The sequence below is a fragment of the Lithobates pipiens genome, unplaced genomic scaffold (assembly GCF_037356315.1).
Source record: "Lithobates pipiens isolate NorthernLeopardFrog02 unplaced genomic scaffold, aLitPip1_a1.2 Scaffold_18, whole genome shotgun sequence".
NCBI lineage: Eukaryota > Metazoa > Chordata > Amphibia > Anura > Ranidae > Lithobates > Lithobates pipiens.
Window position 1 is genome coordinate 370,037,832 of NW_027507758.1, and position 21,169 is coordinate 370,059,000.

General features: G+C 45.6%; 1 protein-coding gene across 2 annotated transcripts in view; it reads right to left on the reverse strand.

Annotated features, from left to right (window-relative positions):
• The window catches only part of COPS7B (COP9 signalosome subunit 7B), a 43,816-nt gene extending 28,639 nt beyond the window's left edge, over positions 1-15,177 (reverse strand). The window contains exons 1-2 of one of the 2 annotated variants that reach the window (XM_077487666.1): positions 15,041-15,177; positions 11,663-11,846 (exon numbers count right to left, since the gene is read on the reverse strand). In XM_077487666.1, the coding sequence (XP_077343792.1) occupies positions 11,663-11,824 (162 nt within the window). In that variant the 5' untranslated portion in view covers positions 11,825-11,846; positions 15,041-15,177. Of the gene's footprint in view, positions 1-11,662; positions 11,847-14,912 lie in introns of both variants that reach the window. The other variant, XM_077487667.1, reaches the window with a different exon arrangement.
• Between the last annotated feature and the right edge of the window lie 5,992 nt (positions 15,178-21,169).

The window sequence follows — 21,169 nt, forward strand, 5'->3', positions numbered from 1 at the left end:
TCCCCTATATAACCCCTTCTCCTTCCAGGATTACCTCAGTTTTTGTAGCCAAGCAATACACAAACCCCCTAAAAAGAGGGGCGGGACCTCTGTGTCTCATGATGTACTCCAACAAAAAGATTTTACAGGAAAGCCGTAATAAAAATCCTATTTTATCGTACATCATGGGACACAGAGCCTTAATTACTTAATGGGATGTCCCATAGCAATGCTACATGAGGGGAAGGAGACACAACCCATAGAGCACCCCCAGACCTGAGGACTTCTACTGCTGCCTGCAGCACACTGCACCCAAAGGCGATATCTTCATTCCTCCTTACATCCACTTGATAAAATTTTGTGAATATACATACTGAAGACCAAGTTGCAGCCTTGCAGATCTGAGCCATGGAGGCCTGGTGACGCACTGTCCAAGAAGCACCAACCACTCTGGTAGAGTGTGCCTTGACTTAAAAAGGGGGAATCTCACCCTTTAAATCATAAGTTTGAATAATAACTTGCCAAATCCACTTATCAACAATGGATTTGGACGCTGCCTGACCTTTCTTAGGACCTTCTGGCAGAATAAATAAGACACCAGTCTTACGAATCTGAGCAGTTGCCTTTAAATAGATTTTCACTGCTCTCACATCAAGACAATGTAGTGACTTTTCTCCCCTGGAACATGGTTGGACAATATCTTGGTTCAGGTGAAAACCTGAAACTACTTTTGGCAAAAAGCCTAGACGAGGGAGGAACACCACTCTGTCCTCATGAATAATCAATTAAGGCTGTTTACAAGAAAGAGCAGCCAGTTCCAAAACACTCCTTGCTGAGGATATAGCAAGCAAAAATACCAGCTTCCTGGTCAGAAAGACAAAGGGAAGATGCTGTATAGGTTCAAAAGGCTGTTTTTGTAACACTGTCAAAACTAAATTCAAGTCCCAAGGACGTTTTAACTGGCGGATTAATCCGCATCACCCCTTGCATAAAACCCCGGACTAAAGAATGTCTAGCAAGCAGTCTTTGAAATAAGATAGATAAGGCTGAGACTTGGCCCTTAATAGTACTCACGGCCAACTTCATCTCTACGCCTAATTTTAGAAAGGCAAGAATTATGCCTAGGATATATCTCCGAGGGTGCCAACCCTTGGATTCACACCAGCAAACATAACCCTTCCAAACTAATATATAGTTCTGGAAGCTGGCTTCCTTGCATTAATCAAAGTTGAGATAACCGACCCGGAAAGCCCACGCTTCCTCAGAATGTGGGTTTCAATAGCCAAGCCATTAAATTCAGCGTTCGTGAAGTAGGATGGAATATCGTCTCCTATGAGAGCAGGTCTGGCCTTAGTGGGAGGGGCCATGAGCCCTCCAATACCATCTTTAGAATTTCTGCGTACCATGCTGGTGCTACCAGAATTACTGGATTTCTTTCCAGCTTGATCCTGCAAAGAAGTCGTGGCAGCAATTGAATAGGGGGAAATGCATAGATCAGTGAGAACTGATCCCACGGGGTCACCAACACATCTGTTCCGCATGCGAATGGATCCCTTGTCCTGGATACAAAGCTGACCGACTTCATGTTGAATTTGGACGCTAGAAGATCCACGTCCGGAGTCCCCCATCTTTGGCAAACAGGCGTAAAAAAATAAAAAAATAAAACACACACACACACACACCATCAAGGTGAGGAGACCATTCCCCTGGGAATAACTGCTGACGACTTTAGTCCGCCTGCCAATTCTCTACTACCGGGATGAAAACTGCCGATAGGCATGGGATATTATTTTCTGCCCAAGTTAGAATATGGTTCACCTCTCTCTGAGCTGAGAGACTCTTTGTGCCCCCTTGGCCATCGATATAGGCCACAGCTGTGGCATTGTCAGATTGTATCCTGACAGGACAAATCTTTAACCTGGAGATCCAGGTTTTCAAAGCCAGACACACTGCTAGGATGTTGATGGGCAGGGTTCTTTCAGATCTTGACCACTGCCCATGGACAGTCGTTTACTCTAGTACTGCTCCCCAGCCTGAGAGGATGGCATCTGTCGTTACTACTTTCCAGATAATTGGTCTGAAGGATTTTTCTTTCAGTAGATTCTGGGTTAGTAACCACCAACTGAGGCTTTGGGACCCTCTTGGGGACAGCCGCATTTGTAAGGCCAAAGCTTGGGCCATTTTGTTCCAAGCAGACAGGATACTGTTTTGCAACAGTCTCGAATGGAACTGTGCATAGGGAACTGCTTCTAATGAAGCTCCCATCTTTCCTAACAACCTCATGCAAAGGCAAATTGAGGGATCTCTTTTTGACCTAACCATCAGTACCAGCTCTTGTATGGAGCAGAAAAAAATAAATATATATAAAAAAAAAAAAAAAAAAAAAAAAAAAAAACACCCTTTTCTGGGCTGTGTCTATGATCAGGCCCAAATACTCCAGCATTCTTCGCGGTTCAAGAAATACTTCTCTAGGTTGAGGATCCAACCCAGACTTTCCAGGTAACTGGTTATAATGCGTACACTCTGCTTCAAGCGAGTCACTGACTGGTCTATTAACAACAGATTGTCTAGGTGAGCCAAGACTGTTATGCCATGTGCCCTTAGCCTGGCTAGAGGTGGGGCTAGTACTTTTGTCAACACCCGGGGTGCTGTAGCTAGTCCGAAGGGCAAGGCTACAAACTGAAAGTGTTGTTCTACTTCAAACCGCAGAAATCTTTGGTGACCAGGAAATAAAGGGACATGCAGATATGAATCTCTGATGCCGATGGATGGCACAAGTTCTTTTGCTTGTAGGATGGAAACTACTGACTTGATTGACTCCATATGAAAGGAGTGGATCTACAGGAACCGATTTAGATTCCTTAGATCTAGAATGGGTCTGACATTCCCATTTGGTTTTGGTATCGTAAATATGTTTGAATAAAACCCCAAACCTTGCTCTTCTGTGGGAATTTGTATGATCACCTCCTGAGCCAATAATCGGTCTAATGCTTGAAACAGGGATTGCCTTTTCCCTAGGTCTTTGGGAATGTTTGATCTCAGGAAATGAGACAGTGGGAACTCCCGAAATTCTAGTTTGTATCCTACAGACACCATGGAGATCACCCATCTGTCCTGAATGTCCCTTTGCCAGACTTCTGAGTATTTCAGAAATCTTCCCCCCACACTGGTGAGGAAGGATGCCTCTTCGCGATTAGGCTTTAGTATTCTGCTTTGCAGATTTGCGGCCCCAGGTCTTCTATTGTGCCTGGGTTTGACCCTGAGGTTTTCCTCTAGAGTCTAGTGGCAGAGGCCATCGCCACTGCTTAGAGGCAGATGCCCCTGGCGCAGAAGAAAAGATAAATAAATAAAAAAAATCTGTTGAAAACGAAGGACGTTTATACTTTCTTTTGACCGGCAAGAGTACTCTTGCCACTAGAAATCGTCTGGATGTATTTATTCAAATCATTGCTAAATAGTCACTCCCCATTAAAAAGGAAACTAGTCAGAAGCTTCTTACAAGGTGCTTCGGCAGACCAATCTTTTAACCAAAGGGTCCGACGCATGTGTACTAGCACAAGCGCAAGGCAAGCCGCCTGGTGATTAGAATCCTTCATAGCATCTATGGCAAATCATAATGCTTTAGGTAACTCTGCCAACAAATGGGCCTGTTGTGCAGGGAGCTCTTCAAGAGCCTCTGAATTGGTCCTTTAAGGACTGACAAGATACCTATAGTAAACGGTCCCTGCTAAGGAAAAAGTATTTTAACAGGAATTCCAACCTCTTATCTGTTGGATCCTTAAGCATTTGTGCATCGTCTACTGGACAAGTTAGACTTATTCACACTGGAAATCGCATTGTCAACTGCTGGAACCTTCCACTTTTTTGTGAATTTTTCCTCCATGGGATAGAGAACTCAGAATCTCTTTGGAGGGAGAAAAGCATAAATAAGCTTTTCTAGTAATGCATGGACTGGAAAAGCATGCAAAGGTTGTAAAGGTTTCAAGGAACCCAAAGAGGAAGCCGGACCTTCAGCCAACTCTGTTAGGGGTATCATGAAAGTAGAACAAACCATTTCCGTACGGATTTATACCTCAGATTGTGAAGCTGATTCATCAGCCGTTTCCTCAGCAGAGGAACAATCGGCTTGTTTTTCCTCTATTGTCTGAGGTTAATACCTCATCTTGTCCCCACTGTTGCCTTGGTAAAGGGTTTGGAGTGGGATCTTGCACGCTTCCTATCCCCTTGGATAAAGGATGCGATTAAAGCTGCTAATCTTCCTTCTAAGCCCTGCAGAGCAGAGGAAAATGCATCTTAAGTCACATATACAGGGGCTGAAGTGTGAGAAGCAGTTGCACTACCAATCGGTTCCAAAGACTCCCCCCTGGCTTGAAATATCTGGTATCTCCGGAGAGGATGACAGTGTGGAGGCATGGCTGGAGTTCCCAGCGCCTGGGGGTGGAACCTTTGGTGCCTTAGTAATAAGCTTGGAAGCCATAGCGCAAAGCACAAAAGCAGAGGCACTCTAAGAACTGTTCTATTTGCTGAGCAACAGCAGGAAAAAAAAAATAGGAAAAACAATGGCAGCATAGATTAAACTAATGCTAAACAATGTATTTTCCTGTACTGAAAATGCCTGTGTAAACCCTCTCACGTGCTCCAGCGCACCTGTGGCAGCCTTGCTTCAGCTGCTCTGGTAGACAGCCTTTTGTTCACAGAGAATCAGCTTTTAAGCCCCTCAGGTGTAAACCTGATTGCGTCCTTGGAAAGCACACGGCGCACAGAGTCCACACACGGCGCCAATGTTTAAGCCACGCCCCTTTCCGGACCCTCCTTCAATGAAAAAACGTCAGCCTCATGCATGCGGACGACTTTGAGAGACACAGCCAGAAGGAGGAGGCGGCTGCAGCCGCCATGCTGCATTTAGCTCAAAACACCGCCCCGCACACCACGAGGGGGTACTCAGCAGTTTGTCAGATATTAGTGTTTATCACACTGTCTTATAGCAATTAAGAAACTGTTAGAATGTACATAGTACCTGTACCCCCAGCCACTCAGTTTCCCCAATTGGGAGGAGAGGAGAACCCCCCCCGCCCCGCGCTGCTAGGACACGCGCTTGTTGTAGCACAGGTTCAACAGGGTATATACATTCTTACTCCCTCTAGAGGAGTTTTAAGGCATTACAACATTATATATTAAAATAAAATTCATAGGTGGACTTTTCAGTTCCTAAGCTTTTCTCCTACCTTTTCCTCGCTGCAGGATACTGCTGTAAACAGACAGATCCAAATTTAACCCATCACGGCGGGCAGGGTAATTAAACTTTCAAAGACCGGGTCCCTTTTGATAGGGGTTCTACTCCTTTGGAACTGTAAAGCACCCCTCAGGATAACTTTAGGTAATGTAGCAAAACCAAAAAAAAATAAATAAAAAGTCCTGGTTCCTAGGGTTCAGCTCTCAAGGAGAAGCGTTACAGGCAAAACCTTGTTGTTCTATACGAGGCCCGGGTACCATCCTGTGACCGCAGTGGCGTGGAAGGATCCGGTTGTGGAGGTTTTTTTTAAATCCAGCATGGATTCCTCCTGGAGCTCCTCAGAGCACATCTTCACTTGTGACCAACACCTTAGACACTGGTGAAAAAAACAGAGGTACTCCTGGAAGGAGGAAGGGTTATATAGGGGAGTCAACTTCCTGTATTGGGTATACCAGTGTCAACACCTGAAGGTGGCCCATAACCCATTAATTACTTAAGGCTCTGTGTCCCATGATGTACGATAAAGAAAAGCATTTTATGGACGAACGAAACTAAGATTAATCTCTACCAGAATGACGGGAAGAAAAAATAAATAGAAGCGTGGAGGCTTGGAACAGCTCATGATCCAAAACACACAACGTCATCTGTAAAACATGGTGGAGGCAGTGTGAGGCATGGACATGCATGGCTTCCAGTAGCACTGGGTCATTGGTGTTTAGCCACAAGGAAAGAACTGAAGACGGCTGTAGTTAGAGCCTGGCAAAGCATCAGAAAGGAGGAAACCGAGTCTTTGGTCATGTCCATGGGTTCCAGACTTCAGGCAGTCAGTCATTGCCAGTAAAGGATTCTCAACAATTAAAAAATTAACATTTTATTTATGAATATATTCACTTGTCCAATTACAATTGAGACCCTGTAAATGTGGGGGGACTGTACACAAATGGGATATTTATGTTCAACACCTGCTCAATGCTGCGAAGGCCTGCATACCCCTGCGCTGGAAACAATCTTGCCCCCCCACTGTAGCGGACTGGCTGAGGAGAGTGGAGGAGGTCAGTAAGCTGGAAGACCTGGTCCTTACGGCGCAACACAAACATGAGAAATATGTGGAAACCTGGACCCAATGGAAAATCTTCATCTACTCTACTGCATCCCTAATTGATCATGCACTTCCTGTGTCCTCCAAGGCCTGTTCTCGGTAGTGTGGTGCTCGTCCGCGCCCTGGCTGCTGTCAGCCTGCCCCAACCTTCCCCTTCCCCCTCCCCCACCCCTTTTTTTTTCTTCTTCTCTCCTTCCCCTCTCTACCTCTCCCTTCATCCTTCTTGTTCTACCCACGCTGCCCCCCCCTTTTTTCTGTCCCCACCCGCTCTCTCGCTACTTTCACCAGAAAATGGAAAAAGTGGGGAGGGAAACCGGCTACCATCAAAGCTTAGAATACCCAGCTGCCCCTTAGTTGCCGTCAAGTTTCCTCATCCTGCATGTAACATGACTTGTTTTATTGATCCTGGATAAACGTCTAATGTTTTGGGTGACAAGCTCTTTATTCTCTGTCTGTACTTCTGTTTAGTCATTATGTATTGCTGGGATTCCTTCCCTTTGTTGGTGTTTAATAAAATTATATTTGAAAAAAAAAAAAAGAACACTAGAATAGAATGTGGAAAACCAACCTGCAAATAAGATCAGGAGTTAAATCACACCTCCTCAAAAAGCAGTACTACGGGTTTAATATTTTCGCTGCCAAGGACATAAAGCTTTCATCAGGACAGAAGTGCTTCCAGCTTAGCAAACCTTAAGCCAGGGGTGTCCAAACTTTTTTCAAAGTGGGCCGGATTTGATGAAGTGAACATGCCTGAGGGCCGACCATTTTGGCTGACATTCTTTGAACCATTGAAAATTCGGTCTAAGTGTGTCCATCCGAGCACTAATACACAGCCCAACAAGAATTTGCTTGCCTTTGTCGCACTCGTTCCCAACACACAGACGAATGCTCTGCACTTTAGGGGGCACCGTTAATTCTTAATGGTACCCCACACATTGGAAAATATAGGGTGCTTTTGGTGCAGTGCAATAAAAAAAAAAAAAAAAAAACCAGACACATGTGCACACACACACACACACACACACACACATACAGACACATGTGCGCGCACACACACACAGACACATGTGCGCGCACACACACACAGACACATGTGCGCGCACACACACATGTGCACGCACACACACACATGTGCACGCACACACACACACAGACACATGTGCACGCACACACACACAGACACATGTGCACACACACACACAGACACATGTGCACGCACACACACAGACACATGTGCACGCACACACACAGACACATGTGCACGCACACACACAGACACATGTGCACGCACACACACAGACACATGTGCACGCACACACACAGACACATGTGCACGCACACACACAGACACATGTGCACGCACACACACAGACACATGTGCACGCACACACACAGACACATGTGCACGCACACACACAGACACATGTGCACGCACACACACAGACACATGTGCACGCACACACACAGACACATGTGCACGCACACATACAGACACATGTGCACGCACACATACAGACACATGTGCACGCACACACACACACACACACGAATAAAGCCTTTTTAACACTAATCTAGCTTGTAGTACAGTACCTTTGCAGCTTCCTCATTCAGCCGGGTACTGCACTGTAGGGGGAAGCAGAAAGCACAGCACAATCCTCTGCACTTTACTTTCACTTTTGAAGCTCACGGAGCTTCTCACAGTGCCGGGGATCGGCTGATTGACAGCCCTGATCCCGCAGCACAATAAATTGAGAAAGACCAGGCGGGCAGTTCAAAACCGGACCACAACTGGCCCGCGGGCCGGACTTTGGACATGCCTGCCTTAAGCCATTGGTATGCTCTTCTGCTATAAGCTCATTGTTACGCTCTATCCCACAGGGAAAATATCAGGGGTCTGTTTAGACCTATAGTTTCCTAAATGTTCCCAGTAGTGATAAAGATAAAACAGATACACACGTGTACCCAGAGGACCAACTTATGTACATCTGATGATGCAGCCTTGCTTTCTAGACAGGCACTGGGGGGATATTTACTAAAAGCAAAACCACTTTGTACTGAAAGTGCACTTGGAAGTAAAGTCACTGTAGAACTGAGGGGGGCATGCAAGGAAAATAAACAGCATTTTAGCTTGCACATGATTGGATGGTAAAATCAGCAGAGCTTCCACTCATTTCAGATCTACCCCTTAGATTTAGAGCGAGTGCACTTGCAGTGCAAAGTGGATTTGCTTTTTGTTAACCTCCACTGTGTCCTTTTTTTGTGTTCCGAGTAAACAAGTATCAAAGAAACACTGGGGTTGATTTACTAAAGGCAAATCCACTCTGCAAGTGCAGTCACTGTAAATCTGAGGGGGGGGGGGGGGGAGATCTGAAATGAGTGGAAGCTCTGCTGATTTTATCATCCAATCATGTACAAGCAAAGATGCTGTTTTTTATTTTCCTTGCATGTCCCCCTCAGATCTACAGCAACTGCACTTCCAAGTGCACTTGCATTGCACTTGTAGTGCAAAATGGATTTGCCTTTAGTAAATAAACCTCACTGTCTCTCTGCTAATAACCAATCAGTGACACTGATGAGGAAGCAGGAAAAAGCACACAACACATAAGTATACAGCACACCCCCATATTTTTAGAGAGTCGATTTCTAGTTTTGCACACCTTTGATTTTTTATTTGATTTTTTCCCCAAAAAGGGACAATTTAACATCTACAAATATTTGTTGTTATTTGTTAACTCAATACTACTTAATCTTTTACATTTATTGGAAATGTTGTAAGGTTAATTGTGTTTGTGTGTGCAAATAATGATTTTAGTCCATTTTTAAATCGAAGATGGTTTAGGGGGAGGGAGGGTGTCTTTACAAACAAAGTGAAACATTGCAAAAATAGTCTGGCCACCTGAGTTTAAATGTGAGGCACATGGCCTGGCAGTGAAAAGTTTCAAGGGAACATGTACTGAGAGAACTATGAAGGATGCTCATTCAGAAAATGATTTCCCTTAAAGTTGTACAGAGATAGCAGCTTGAATAATTTCACTGACCTGCATCAAACAAACAAGGAACAGTCTTATTAGATTGTTTGCATGCTTGTTATGGGTCAAGGAATGAAAGAAAAAGATCAGCATGACTGCCAGTCACCTAGAGTACCATATTCAAAATGAGGCTAACAATAGAAGTTCTTGCATTTCTCTCTGCGCATGATTCGTTTACAATGGAACCTGTACTTTTCTGGATACCGAGCATTCCCTGGTGCTACCTAACCAAGTATAGACTTTTCTCATAACGCACCTACTCTAGAAGACATATAAGCAATTTTTTAATGTGTGTTACATGCTTATCCTCCTCCTCCTCCTCCCTTGCCACATTTACTGGGGAATCCTAGCTGTCATTTTGGATCACATAAATGACCGTATGAAAATTACAACATAGTAATGTCATTATTTCTAATGTACAATCAGCATGTACAATTTTTTATTTTATTATCGCCAATGGCTACAGCAGCTAACAATAATCACATTAAGAGTAAATTTTAGGGGGCACAAAAAAAATTATATATAATATTACTACTGTAATATTGTACACGGTCGGAGATTCCGACGGAATGTGTCCTATCAGACTGTTTTGTAGGATATTCCAACTGTGCGTGGTCTCCATCGGACTGTTTCCGTCTGAATATCCGACGGACCAACTTTTCCAACTTGCCGGTAAAATTTTCTGACAAAATGCTCCGATCGGACATACTCTAATCATGTGTAGCCTACTCCGACGGACAAAGTGCCACGCATGCTCAGACCTAATTCCTAAACCAAAGCTATTGGCTACTAGCCTGAACGTAGTCCCATCGTAACGAAATAACGTCATCACGTTAAGTACAATCAGATTTTCCGACAACTTTGTCCAACCGTGTGTATGCAACATCACTTCCAGACCTCTTCTGGAATTAACCCATCGGAATTACTCCGACGGATTTGGTTGTCGGAATCTGACCGTGTGTACAAGGGCTTAAAACATGTCAGTACCCTATATTTTCCAAAGGCAATGCTTTAAAAGCCCCCTACGAGTCATCAGTTCAGCGTTACAAAAAGGAGGTCTGGTGCTAGAATTATTTCTCTCATTGTGACGTGCACACGTGTATCGCAATCAACATTTTCAGGCGTAGGTGTCCCGCCAGGTGCATATACGTTTGTACATGCGTATATGTGGGGGGGCCTCAATTTTTTTATTGGGGGGGCATTTTTATGTGCAACTTACTAATATTTTACAATTCCCCCCCCCCCCCCCATCACATAGGGGACAAAGTCCCCTATATGATGATTTTATTTTGGTGAGAGGTTATCTTTTACAAGACATTCAGAGTCTATGAAGATCCTGCATGTCTCCCCTGTGTGCCACTGAATGTAATGCAATGCATATTGCACTGAATTAAATTCTTGCCCGGCCTTGATGGCCAGTAAAATTAATGGGGGGGGCCCCAGAAATTATGTCACTTCTGGGTCAACAACTAAAAGGGGAGGAGAGAAGACATGTAGCCACTCTCCTCCCTCCACTTCTACCTAGTGGCACCTGCTATGCTGGTCGCGGGCCCACAGATAGGCAAGCGGAGCCCAGGTGACATAGAAAGGGGGGGGGGCATACGGGGTGTAGATAGCATTTGGGCAGTAGCCCTGGCACCAGGCCAAAACTTCTGGTCCCAATGGTGCCTAGGGTTTGTCAAGCGCTGATCTAAAATCTGAAGTGGTTAAAAGGAGGGCCCGATCTAAGGTCTGAGGGGGTTAAGAGGGAAAGGAGGGAGATGACCTAAGGGCACACACAGCCAATGGGACACATTTTTTCCTTTCACTGACACAGATATAGGGGCATTATTTTCTCCCACTAATGCCAGACCATTTCTTTCTAACACGAACATCAGGAAATTTTTTCAGCAAACAGACTCCAATTTTTTTTTTTTTATAAACACTGATACTACACCATTTTCCCAACTACCAATGAAGTTTTTCCCACACCACTGATCATTGGCACCAGTCATTTGAACAATAATGGCAGGCAATTTTTTTTTCACCGTATAAAGCCAGCCATTTTTTCCCCTACTAACCTCCAACGACATGCTTCCCCCCCCCCCCCCCCCCCTCTCCTGTTAACCAATGACACCAAGTATTTTTCTTCCCATGGACCAATGTTGCTGGACATTTTTTCCCCACTTATCACTAACACAGACATTTTTGTTACCTGGAATTCAGCTTTAACATTACCGATTAACACTGATGCTCAGTCTACCAATATCCAGTATAAGCAATAACGTTTCTACCAGAGAAAAAAAAATGAAAGCAAACAACTTTACAACGGCTGTGCCTTACCTCTTGCACGTTTGGTAAATCTAAAAGTTCCCCAAACACATAAACGCCGGGGGCTTCTAATACTTGGTTAATTAGAGCTGGAAGCGCAGAACCTTTAGTGCCTTTGGCTAGTAAAATAAATTGTTCCAGGTGGCTACTGGATGGCTTCTGTTCTCCTGCCATGCTACAGCTATAAATCTAAGATCTGTGAAAAAGAATAATGACATTCTAAGTACAAAGTATAGAAGCAAAATTTCAAAAGATTATAGCTAGTAAGACATTTAATTGGATATGTTCAGGAATGTTAAATACGTTAAATTACTAATCCAAGTAACTTTTTAATATTACAGGAATCTATATAGTGGAGACAATTTATGCAGCGATTACATATTTGTACATTCATGCTCTTAAGTTTACAATCTACGGTCCCCATCACACAAACAATTAAAGTGACACTAATTTCTGGTTTAAAAAAAAAGAAAATACTATTCAAGTATGTTTTCTTAAAGTGAAAGAAAACCCTTAAAGGAGTTTTAACGCCTCATGGTTTTTCACCTTAATGCATAGAATGCATTGAGGTGAAAAACCTTCTGTGCTGCAACTGCCCCCTAGAGCCCCCTTTTTCCTTACCTAAACACGATCGTTCCAGCGACAAGAACAAGCCCAGCAGCTCCAGCCACTGTCTCAGGTCCTCATTGGATAGATTGATAGAAGCAGGAGCCAGTGGTGCCCGCTGCTGTCAATTACACTTACCTGCTCTGTGCAATGGTTTTGCCCTCCTACGTTTAGGGTCCCCTGCTGGTGATCCTGGTTCCTCCCCTCCATTGAGTACCCCCCTTGCACACCACTTGCTAAAGGGGCAGTCGAGTGGGCTCACTCTCGAGCCACCTCTGTGTGTCCATAGATATACAAAGCATGACTCAACACCACCCCCAGCTCTTTCTTCACTGGCTGTGATTGACAGTAGCAGTAGCCTTTGAGGAGGGAGAGCCGCTGCTCTCATGCACATTTTTTGATTGAGATGGGGATCAGACAAGTATAAGGGGAAGTGGGGCTGCTGTTCTCATGCACAATGCTGGATCGAGATGGGGCTCAGGTAATTATAAAGGGGACTGAGCTGCAAGCAGAAGATTTTTTTTTTTACTTTAATGCATAGAAAAACTTTCTGCTTTTAGAATCACTTAAAGGTGGTAGTAAAGGCCTTTTAATGATCTATACCTTCAGGCAAGCCTAAAATAAGGCTTACCTGTAGGTGCAGTAAATATCTCCTAAATATGCACCATTTAAGAGATATTTACTTTAGCAGCGCTTGTGATGTCATTGGCACATGTGCACTGCGCTCTCAAAGGATGGCGTACTGTCCATAGAGATAGCTGTGCCATGGCTGTGACTCCCACGTGCATGCACAGGCGTGACATCATGGAGGCTCAGCCAGCCAAACGGTGGCCGCTCGCAAACCTGGAAGGAAAACCAGATGAAGATGGAAGCCCCGGGAGAACCATATCAGCGCTGCATTGGAAGGCATTGTTTTCAGGTAAGGCTTTCATAATGTGGTAGTGCGATACATACTACCACATTATGCTCTTAAATTTGCAGAAAAAATATTTTTTTTGCAGTTTACTATTGCTTTAAGAAACAGAAAAAAATAAAAAATAAAATACAGATTACAGGACCATTGAGCAGATGATCTCTAAAGATAATAATTTAGAGAATAAGGATATAATTTCACCCACATTGGCCCGATTTGGCATGTGATTTGACATGTCGGCTGCTATTGCAAGCAATGGCACCGATTCCTAAAAGTAGTTCCTGTACTACTTTTGGCGACTTCAAGGGGCAATTTTAATAGACATCTGTGCAGGAACCCACACAGATATCTGTCATATCGCCCCCCAAAGTCAGGCTGCATTGCCAGTTTGAAATTGTCAGAGATCAGCTGAATTCGCACAATTTCTGAGCCACAGCAGTGTTTAGTGGTGCTTTAATATGGAAATCCTGCCTAAACATAACTAGTCTTCAAAATGTGTGTACATTTACCTCTTTTCAGCCAGCTCTAATCACGTGATCCTTCAGCTCTGGCTCCCCTGTCATTGAGCAGCTGGCTGCAGGTGAGATGTGAGAGTGCGGACAATGGAAGGGACATGGGAGTCTATGGGTGAGGTCAACGCTCCAGGCATTCCCAGCCATTGTTAATGCCTCTTGGACGCAGGGGAGCCCACAATCACATGACCCAGAGTGAGCTGAAAAAGGGATACACTTTTTTTTACACACACAGGGTAGTAGGAAGATGGCAGGGCCTTTTTAAGAATAGCTATAGTAGGCAGGAATTCCACCTTGATCTACCGGCATGTGTTTTTTAGTGAGAGATAAGACCTGAATACCTGGGGAAAGCTCACACAAACGCAGGTAGAGCATGCAAACTCTGTGGGTAATCGCCTGGCTGGGATTGGAACCAATGATCCCCGGTGCTGCAAAGCAGAAGTGTTAGTTGATAAGCTTCTTTAGGCTACTTTCAAACCGAGGCGCTTTACAGGCGCTACAGCGATAAAAAAAAGCTTGTAAAGAGCCTCTCCTGTCGCTCCTCTCCTGGAGCTGTGCGCTTGCAGGACGGTAATAAAAAAAAAAAAGAAAAGAAAGTCCTGCAAGCAGCATCTTTGCAGTGCTGTAGGAGCAGTGTACCACTCCTAAAGCGCCCCTGCCCATTGAAATCAATGGGGCAGCGCCGCTTTGCGAGCAGTTTTAACCCTTTCGGGTGCTAGCGCGGGGGGGGGGGGGGTTAAAGCACCCGAATAGCGCCGCTAAAAATAGCAGCGCTTTACAGCCAATGCCTCAGTGTGAAAGTAGCCTTAGTGAAAAGGAGTGTCAGGAACATAGGCAAGCATTCACAGCCACCTGCAGTATGTTCCTGATACTCATTAGGAGCTGAAGAAGCTGAGTAGTAAAATGTCTTCATTGTCACAGAAGTCCAGCTGAATTGCTACGCGCTATACTGTGCTACGGATAGAAGAGAAGCTCCATAGATGATAGACAGAAGCACACAATGGGCACATGGTAGAGGAAGAGCCTTGTGCAGTAATAAAGTGACCCGGCAGGAAGGGCTGACATAAGCAGGAACAAGGCTGCTGTGCAAAGTACAGCCGAGCCCGCCCCCCCCGTCCTGTACAGGAAAGCTCCCAGGACAAGTGCTGTCACTCTCCATTACACTGTGCTGTGTCCCGGGCCCTTCCAGCCTCTGTGAGGACTACAGGCCCCGAACCTCTCATGTACTCACCACTGGAGGGCCGGGCCCGCTCCTCAGGCCTCGGTATCCCCCTCTTCCCGGCCACCCCTCTATGTCTGCCCGCACTCATTCCTCCTTCCAGCCAAGGCTAGAGCTCTGAGCCCCCAGCATCTCTGTACCTTTCAGCTTCGCTACAATGCTCAGGACTCTCTCAATCCAGCTCCACCGTGCGGTTGTCAGGCAGCCATGACAGCGCCGGCTCCGTCCTGATCTCCTTCCCCCGGAAACAATGAGCGTACGCTCCGAGTTCCGCAGGAAAGCGAGCTTGCTGCTGATGTATTGGAAGTGATGGGAGGGCGCTATATCTATTCTCTATTATAGGTGACTTGTACAGAAAGAATTACTTGTAGTTCAACTCCAGCGAAAGTTTAACTAAATGCATAAAAAAAAAAAAAAAAAAAAAAGAGAAGTATTGGACATACTTCTCTTGTGGGTCACAGGAGTACACATAGGGTTGCCACCTCATCCCATTAAAACCAAACACATAATCAGTGGTGGCTAAGGTTGCCACCTCATCCCTTTAAAACCAAACACATTAATTACACAGGTTCTGTGGCTGATTAAGGTGGTAATTAAACTCACTTGGTGCCTTATCTGAATTAAATTAGCCTCAGAACCTGTGTAATTCATATGTGTCTGGGTTTAAAGGGATGAGGTGGCAACCCTGGTGGTGGCTCATGTTTTTTTGTTTGGGGGGGCAGCAAATACCCACACCTCTCCCCCCTCCACTCGCTGTCTGCCAGTCGGTCCACTTACCCCATCTAGGCTGTGGGGATCGGGCAGCGGCTCATGTGTCGTCTCCTCGCTTCTGCCGCGCATCTCCTCCTAGGCGCCCAATAGTATCGCCCGTCCTTTAAGCCAATCGCGTGACGGGTATCATACCCACTTCCCAATTGGCAAGGAGGAGGATGTGTTGTAACAGCAAATATTCAACACCTGGGTGGGCTTGTAGTGCAATGCTTTGCGCCACGAGCCTACCCTATTTTGAAGCCTATTAGAGCCCCTGGCTCTATCAGGTGCTATCAGGTGCACCCTAATTCAGGGGCTGGGCATATGAACAGGGAGTTGTGGCAGCAGCAATGGATAGAGCATGAATAGGGGGTGACGGCCGTGGATATAGGGGGTGGCTCTCCTAATGGACGGTCCACCACTGCACATAATAATGACACAGGTTCTGTGGTGGATTAGGGTGGCAATTAAACTCACTTGGTGCCTTATCTGCATTAAATAAGGTTCTGTTCACATCTCCGCCTTCTGAATCGTGGGCAGAATCGATACGATTCTGCCTGCGATTCGAAATAGCGACAAATCGTTTGCCCATGCATTCCCTGTCACTTCCAATAGCACCCCAGCACGGTACGATCTTGCCGCAATTTGTCGGACAACAATCACGGTAAAATTGCACAAACAGAATCACAGGACACCTGTTGCCCAAAAGAAGCTCTTGTATTGCGGTTTGCCGCAATTTAGATTCGGCCACGATTCAGAATTTGGAGATGTGAACGGAGCCTTAACTTCAGAACATGTATAATTCATATGTGTTTGTGTTTAAAGGGTCATCCTTAGGTGGTAACACAGGAGTGCTTCTGTGGCCCAGAGTCAGCTAACAACAGGCTATCACTGCTTCGGGTTTAGGAAGCATTCCAACAATATTGTTGGAATCCACCTCAATGCATGATTGACAGCTAGCTCCGCCATTCAGCATGCGGCTGAGAGCCAGAGCCAGCCACTCCCACCTCCTCCACTTCAAGGTGCTCTTGTTAGTGCTGCAGGAGTGGAGAGGAGTGACTGCCAGTCTCCACTCTGAGCAGACTAATGCCGCGTACACACGACCGTACTTTTCGACATCAAAGGTCCGACGGAACAATTCTGGCAGACCATTCGATCGTGTGTGGGCTGCAGCGGACTTTTGATTTGCAAAAATCCGTCAGACTTTAGACATGGAACATGTTTCAAATTTCAAGACGGACAAAAACCGACGTGAGGGCAGCTATTGGCTACTGGCTATGAACTTCCTTATTCTAGTCCGGTCGTACGTCATTACGTTCGAATCCATCGGACTTTGGTGTGATTGTGTGTGGCCAAGTCCGTTCATTCGGAAAGTCCGTCAGAACTCTGTCAGAACTCCGCCGAAAGTCCGTCGGACCTAGTCCCTCGAAAAGTCCGGTCGTGTGTACGCGGCATTAAGCCTTGCACATACTAGTGGCTCTGGAAAAAGTGACAGCTCAAAAGGAGCTGCTGTACTAATTATCCACCGTTCCACCGTTAGTACAAAGGCCTCCCCTGCTGAGCTAATGTGTTCTATCAGAGGGATGCCCCCGCCAGAGCATTCCGGTCAGCGCTCTTAGTCATTTACTGAGCCAGTTAACCAGTTAAATGATAGCAGCTTCTTCAGGGGAAGCGCTAAATACAGTTGTCAGAGGAACAAGTGTCTCCACTGGAAGATTTCCCCTCAATTCCTGTTCTGGCTGTAACTCCAGATTTTGGATTTATCCTTACTTTTTTTCCAGGTAACATGATTGGGGGGTATATCCGAAATAATCTTTGCTAAAAGGTGTCCCTCTTTCTCAAGTCAGAAGGTTAAGACTGAGGTATGCATTTCCCTTTCTTTTTTTTTTTTTTTATCCCTGTGGAATCTGGAGGGGAAATGGGGTTCCTGGGTCAGAGATGTCAGCCTGGGAAAAGGTTTATAGCAGCTTTTCTCAACCTATGTTACCCCAGCCTAACCCTTTAAATCCTTTTTAGAAAGGGGAACCTTTCTAAAATGATTATAATCACAGCTCACAGTACATTTGTGTAATGGAGAAGTTGCAAAATGTTTTAAATAAAAACATTATTTGAGTATTTGACACCCAAGAAGACAGACCATTTCAATGCCCACCTGCTGTGGAGTACTGCATTAGTTTCACTAAGATGAAAATTAAACATTTTAAAAAATTTTTTAATTTTAATTAATGAAATTAAATAAATAATAACAGGGAAAAAATGTAGATAGTGAAAATTGTAATTTCCACTAATATTAGTAGTCAGTGCAGAAGTGACCTCTGTCAGGGCTTGGCTCAGCCCTTCCTTCTCAAAGCTGGCTGCTCAGTTGACGGCTAATTGCCAGCTCCTATCTCTCCACAGTGACTGCTGATATCCTGCTCATCAGTCCTGCCTCCTTAAGCAGTCCAGTCCAGATGATCTCTGCCATTGCCTTGGACACATCTCTAGAGATGCTCTCCTGTTAAAGACTTGCTTGGCTGACATTACTTTTGGCTCCAGATCCTGCTTGCTGTTCTACTACGCCCATCTCTGGCTCCCTGACGTTTTGGCTTGTCTGCCTATCCGTTCCAGTTCCTGAACTCTGGCTATGTTTTGACTATGTTTACTCTGTTTATTTTTTTTTTTTTTATTGTTAAACAAGTGTGAGTTAACTGAACTTCTGTCTCAGTCTGATTCATGGTATCTGACAGTAGGCAAAGACCATGAATTCAGAAGATGCAGTCAATCAACTTGATGGTAATATTTTTTCCAGATTGGATGAACAGGATAACCACATGAATCAGTTTGCCATGGAATTACAAATGCTCCTGAGTCCCAGGCCTCACTTGGAATCCCCCACTGTGGCTGCTCCAGTACAGCCTGTGTTGCAGGCCGCCGCTGCTGCTGCTCCAGTCTCTGTGCAAGCACCGCCTCAAGTATTACCTCTATAAGAGGTATGTCTGGTTCCGCTCTGCTTCCGCAGCAATTTGGGGGTGATCCAGTACAATGCAGAGGGCTTTCCCATGGACAGAAGCAAAGTAGGTTTCGTGATATCTTTGCTTTCTGAGAGACCCTTGGTCTGGGCAAACCCTCTATGGGAGATGCAAAAACCTGTTTTCTTGAGTTACCCTGAGTTTGAGGCTTCTTTTAAAAGGGTATTTGATGTTAATTTATTAAATTCCTGGGTTATGTCATTTCCACTGCTGGTTTATCTATGGACCCAGAGAAACTTTCAGCAATCCTACAATGGCCCTGACCCATGGTTTTACATGCTCTGCAGTGTTTTCTTGGCTTTGCCAACTATTATCGGAGGTTTATTCATAACTTCTCGTCTCTGGTCAAGCCCCTGACTGATATGACCAGAAAGGACGGTAACCCACAGAGTTAGTCTCCAGAGTCCACTAAGTCCTTTGAGAGTCTCAAGGCTGCATTTGTTTCTGCTCCTGTGTTGGCACATCCTGATCCTACGTTCCCTTTTATCCTTGAGGTTGATGCTTCTGAGACTGGAGTTGGCACCCTTCTGTCTCAACGTCCTACCTCTGAGAGCGCTATGCATCCTTGTGGCTACTTTTCCAAGAAATTGTCGCCAGCGGAGTGCAATTACGAGACTGGTGAGCAATCATTTTAGCCCTGAAAGAATAGAGACATATCCTCGAAGGTACCACTGTGTCGGTTCTCATTCTTACTGACCATAATAATCTCACATTTTTGTCTGAGGCTAAACGCCTCTCTCCCAGAAGGGCGCCATGGGCTCTTTTCTTGTCTAGTTTCAATGACATTGTCTCATTCTTACCCGGTACTAAGAATGTAAGGACTGACACTTTGTTGCAACAATTTTACACCACTTCCAAGATGGAGTCGGTTCCGGTTCCTGCGATTTCCCCCTGATGGTATTTTGGCTAAGGTTCGCACCAGTCTCACTTCTCCTTTGGTTGACAAAATTCTTGCTGCTCAGGTCCATGCTCCTCCTGAGAAACCTTGTGCCCGCTGCTTTGTCCCAGAGAGTCTCCTACTGCCGTGCTCCAGACTTACCATTTTCCCAAGGCTGCTGGCCACCCTGGGAAGAATCCACTCTTTTGGGCCATTTCCCAACAATTCTGGTGGCCTATTCTATGTGCTGATGTAACTGCCTTCATAGCTGCCTGTTCCGTGTGTGCTCAGAGTAAGACTCCACAACACCTTCCAGTGGGCCTCCTACAATCCATACCCAATGGAGAGAGGCCCTGGGCCCACCTGTCTATGGATTTCATTGTGGAGTTACCCAACTCCCAGGACAACAGTTATCCTTATGGTGGTTGACGGTTCTCAAAAATGTCCCATTGTATTCCACTTAAGGAGTTGCCCACGTCTAAGGAACTTGCTTTAATTTTTGCTCGAGAGATCTTTCGCTTACATGGGCTACCCAAGGTGATTGTCTCGGACGGGGTAGTCAGTTTGTGCCACAGTTCTGGCAAGCCTTTTGTGCACAGTTGGGAATTCAGCTTGCTTTCTCCTCTGCGTATCACCCGCAGTCTAAAGGGGCCACAGAACGAGACAATCAGTCCTTGGAGCAATTCCTACGTTACTATATTTCTGACCATCATAACAACTAGTCAGACCTCTTGCCGTGGGTGGAGTTTGCTCACAATAGTGCCTTGAATTCTGCTTCCCGATTGTCCCGTTTATTGCGAACTATGGTTTCCAACCTTCCATGTTGCCTGACTCATTTGTTCCGCAGAGTACTCCTGCGTTAAAGCAGCATCTCCGTGGTCTTCGTTTCACAAGGGCACAAGTCCAGGAGGCTTTGCGACATGCTAATGATAGGTACAGACTCCATGCTGCCCGCAGATGCCTGCCTGCTCCTTCCTGCCAGGTTAGGGACAGGGTCTGGTGGTCATCTCGCAACCTCCGACTTCGTGCTCCCTCTATGACTTTCGCACCTCTGTTTATTGGGCCTTTCCGTATTCTTCACAGGTTAACCCAGTGGCTTATGCATTAGACCAAGGGTGCCCAACCAGTGGCCCGCGGAGCCCTCTGATGTGGCCCACAACCTCTCGCCCTGGGATGGGAGGTTGGCAAGCCCAGATTGCAGGTTGCCGACCCGCCATCCCAGAGCATTAGTGTTGTGAATGAAGTCGATGGTAGGTGAAGCAAGCACCTGCAGAGCATAGCCGCATAAGCCAAGCTTCGTGTATAACACCGGTTCATGTCATAGGCGGAATGATACCAAATGCGCTCTGCCGGGGACAGCAGCAGCTGGCGATAATTGAATGGAACTCACTAAAATGACAGTGTATGTAAGGGCATATCTGTTCTGTAGTGGTTCCTGGGCTGCTTTCAATCTGATCCTCAGGTGCACCTGCCGGTTATCTGCACTGGGTAGTTTTACCTGCGGGTTGGGGCGCTTTCAGAAAGTGCATCAAACCCGCAGGATATAATAGAATTGTATGGCAGAGTGCAGCTAACCCACAGGAAAACCACAGGTGAACTGCGCTGCACCTGCAGTGTGGGTAGACCACAAACCA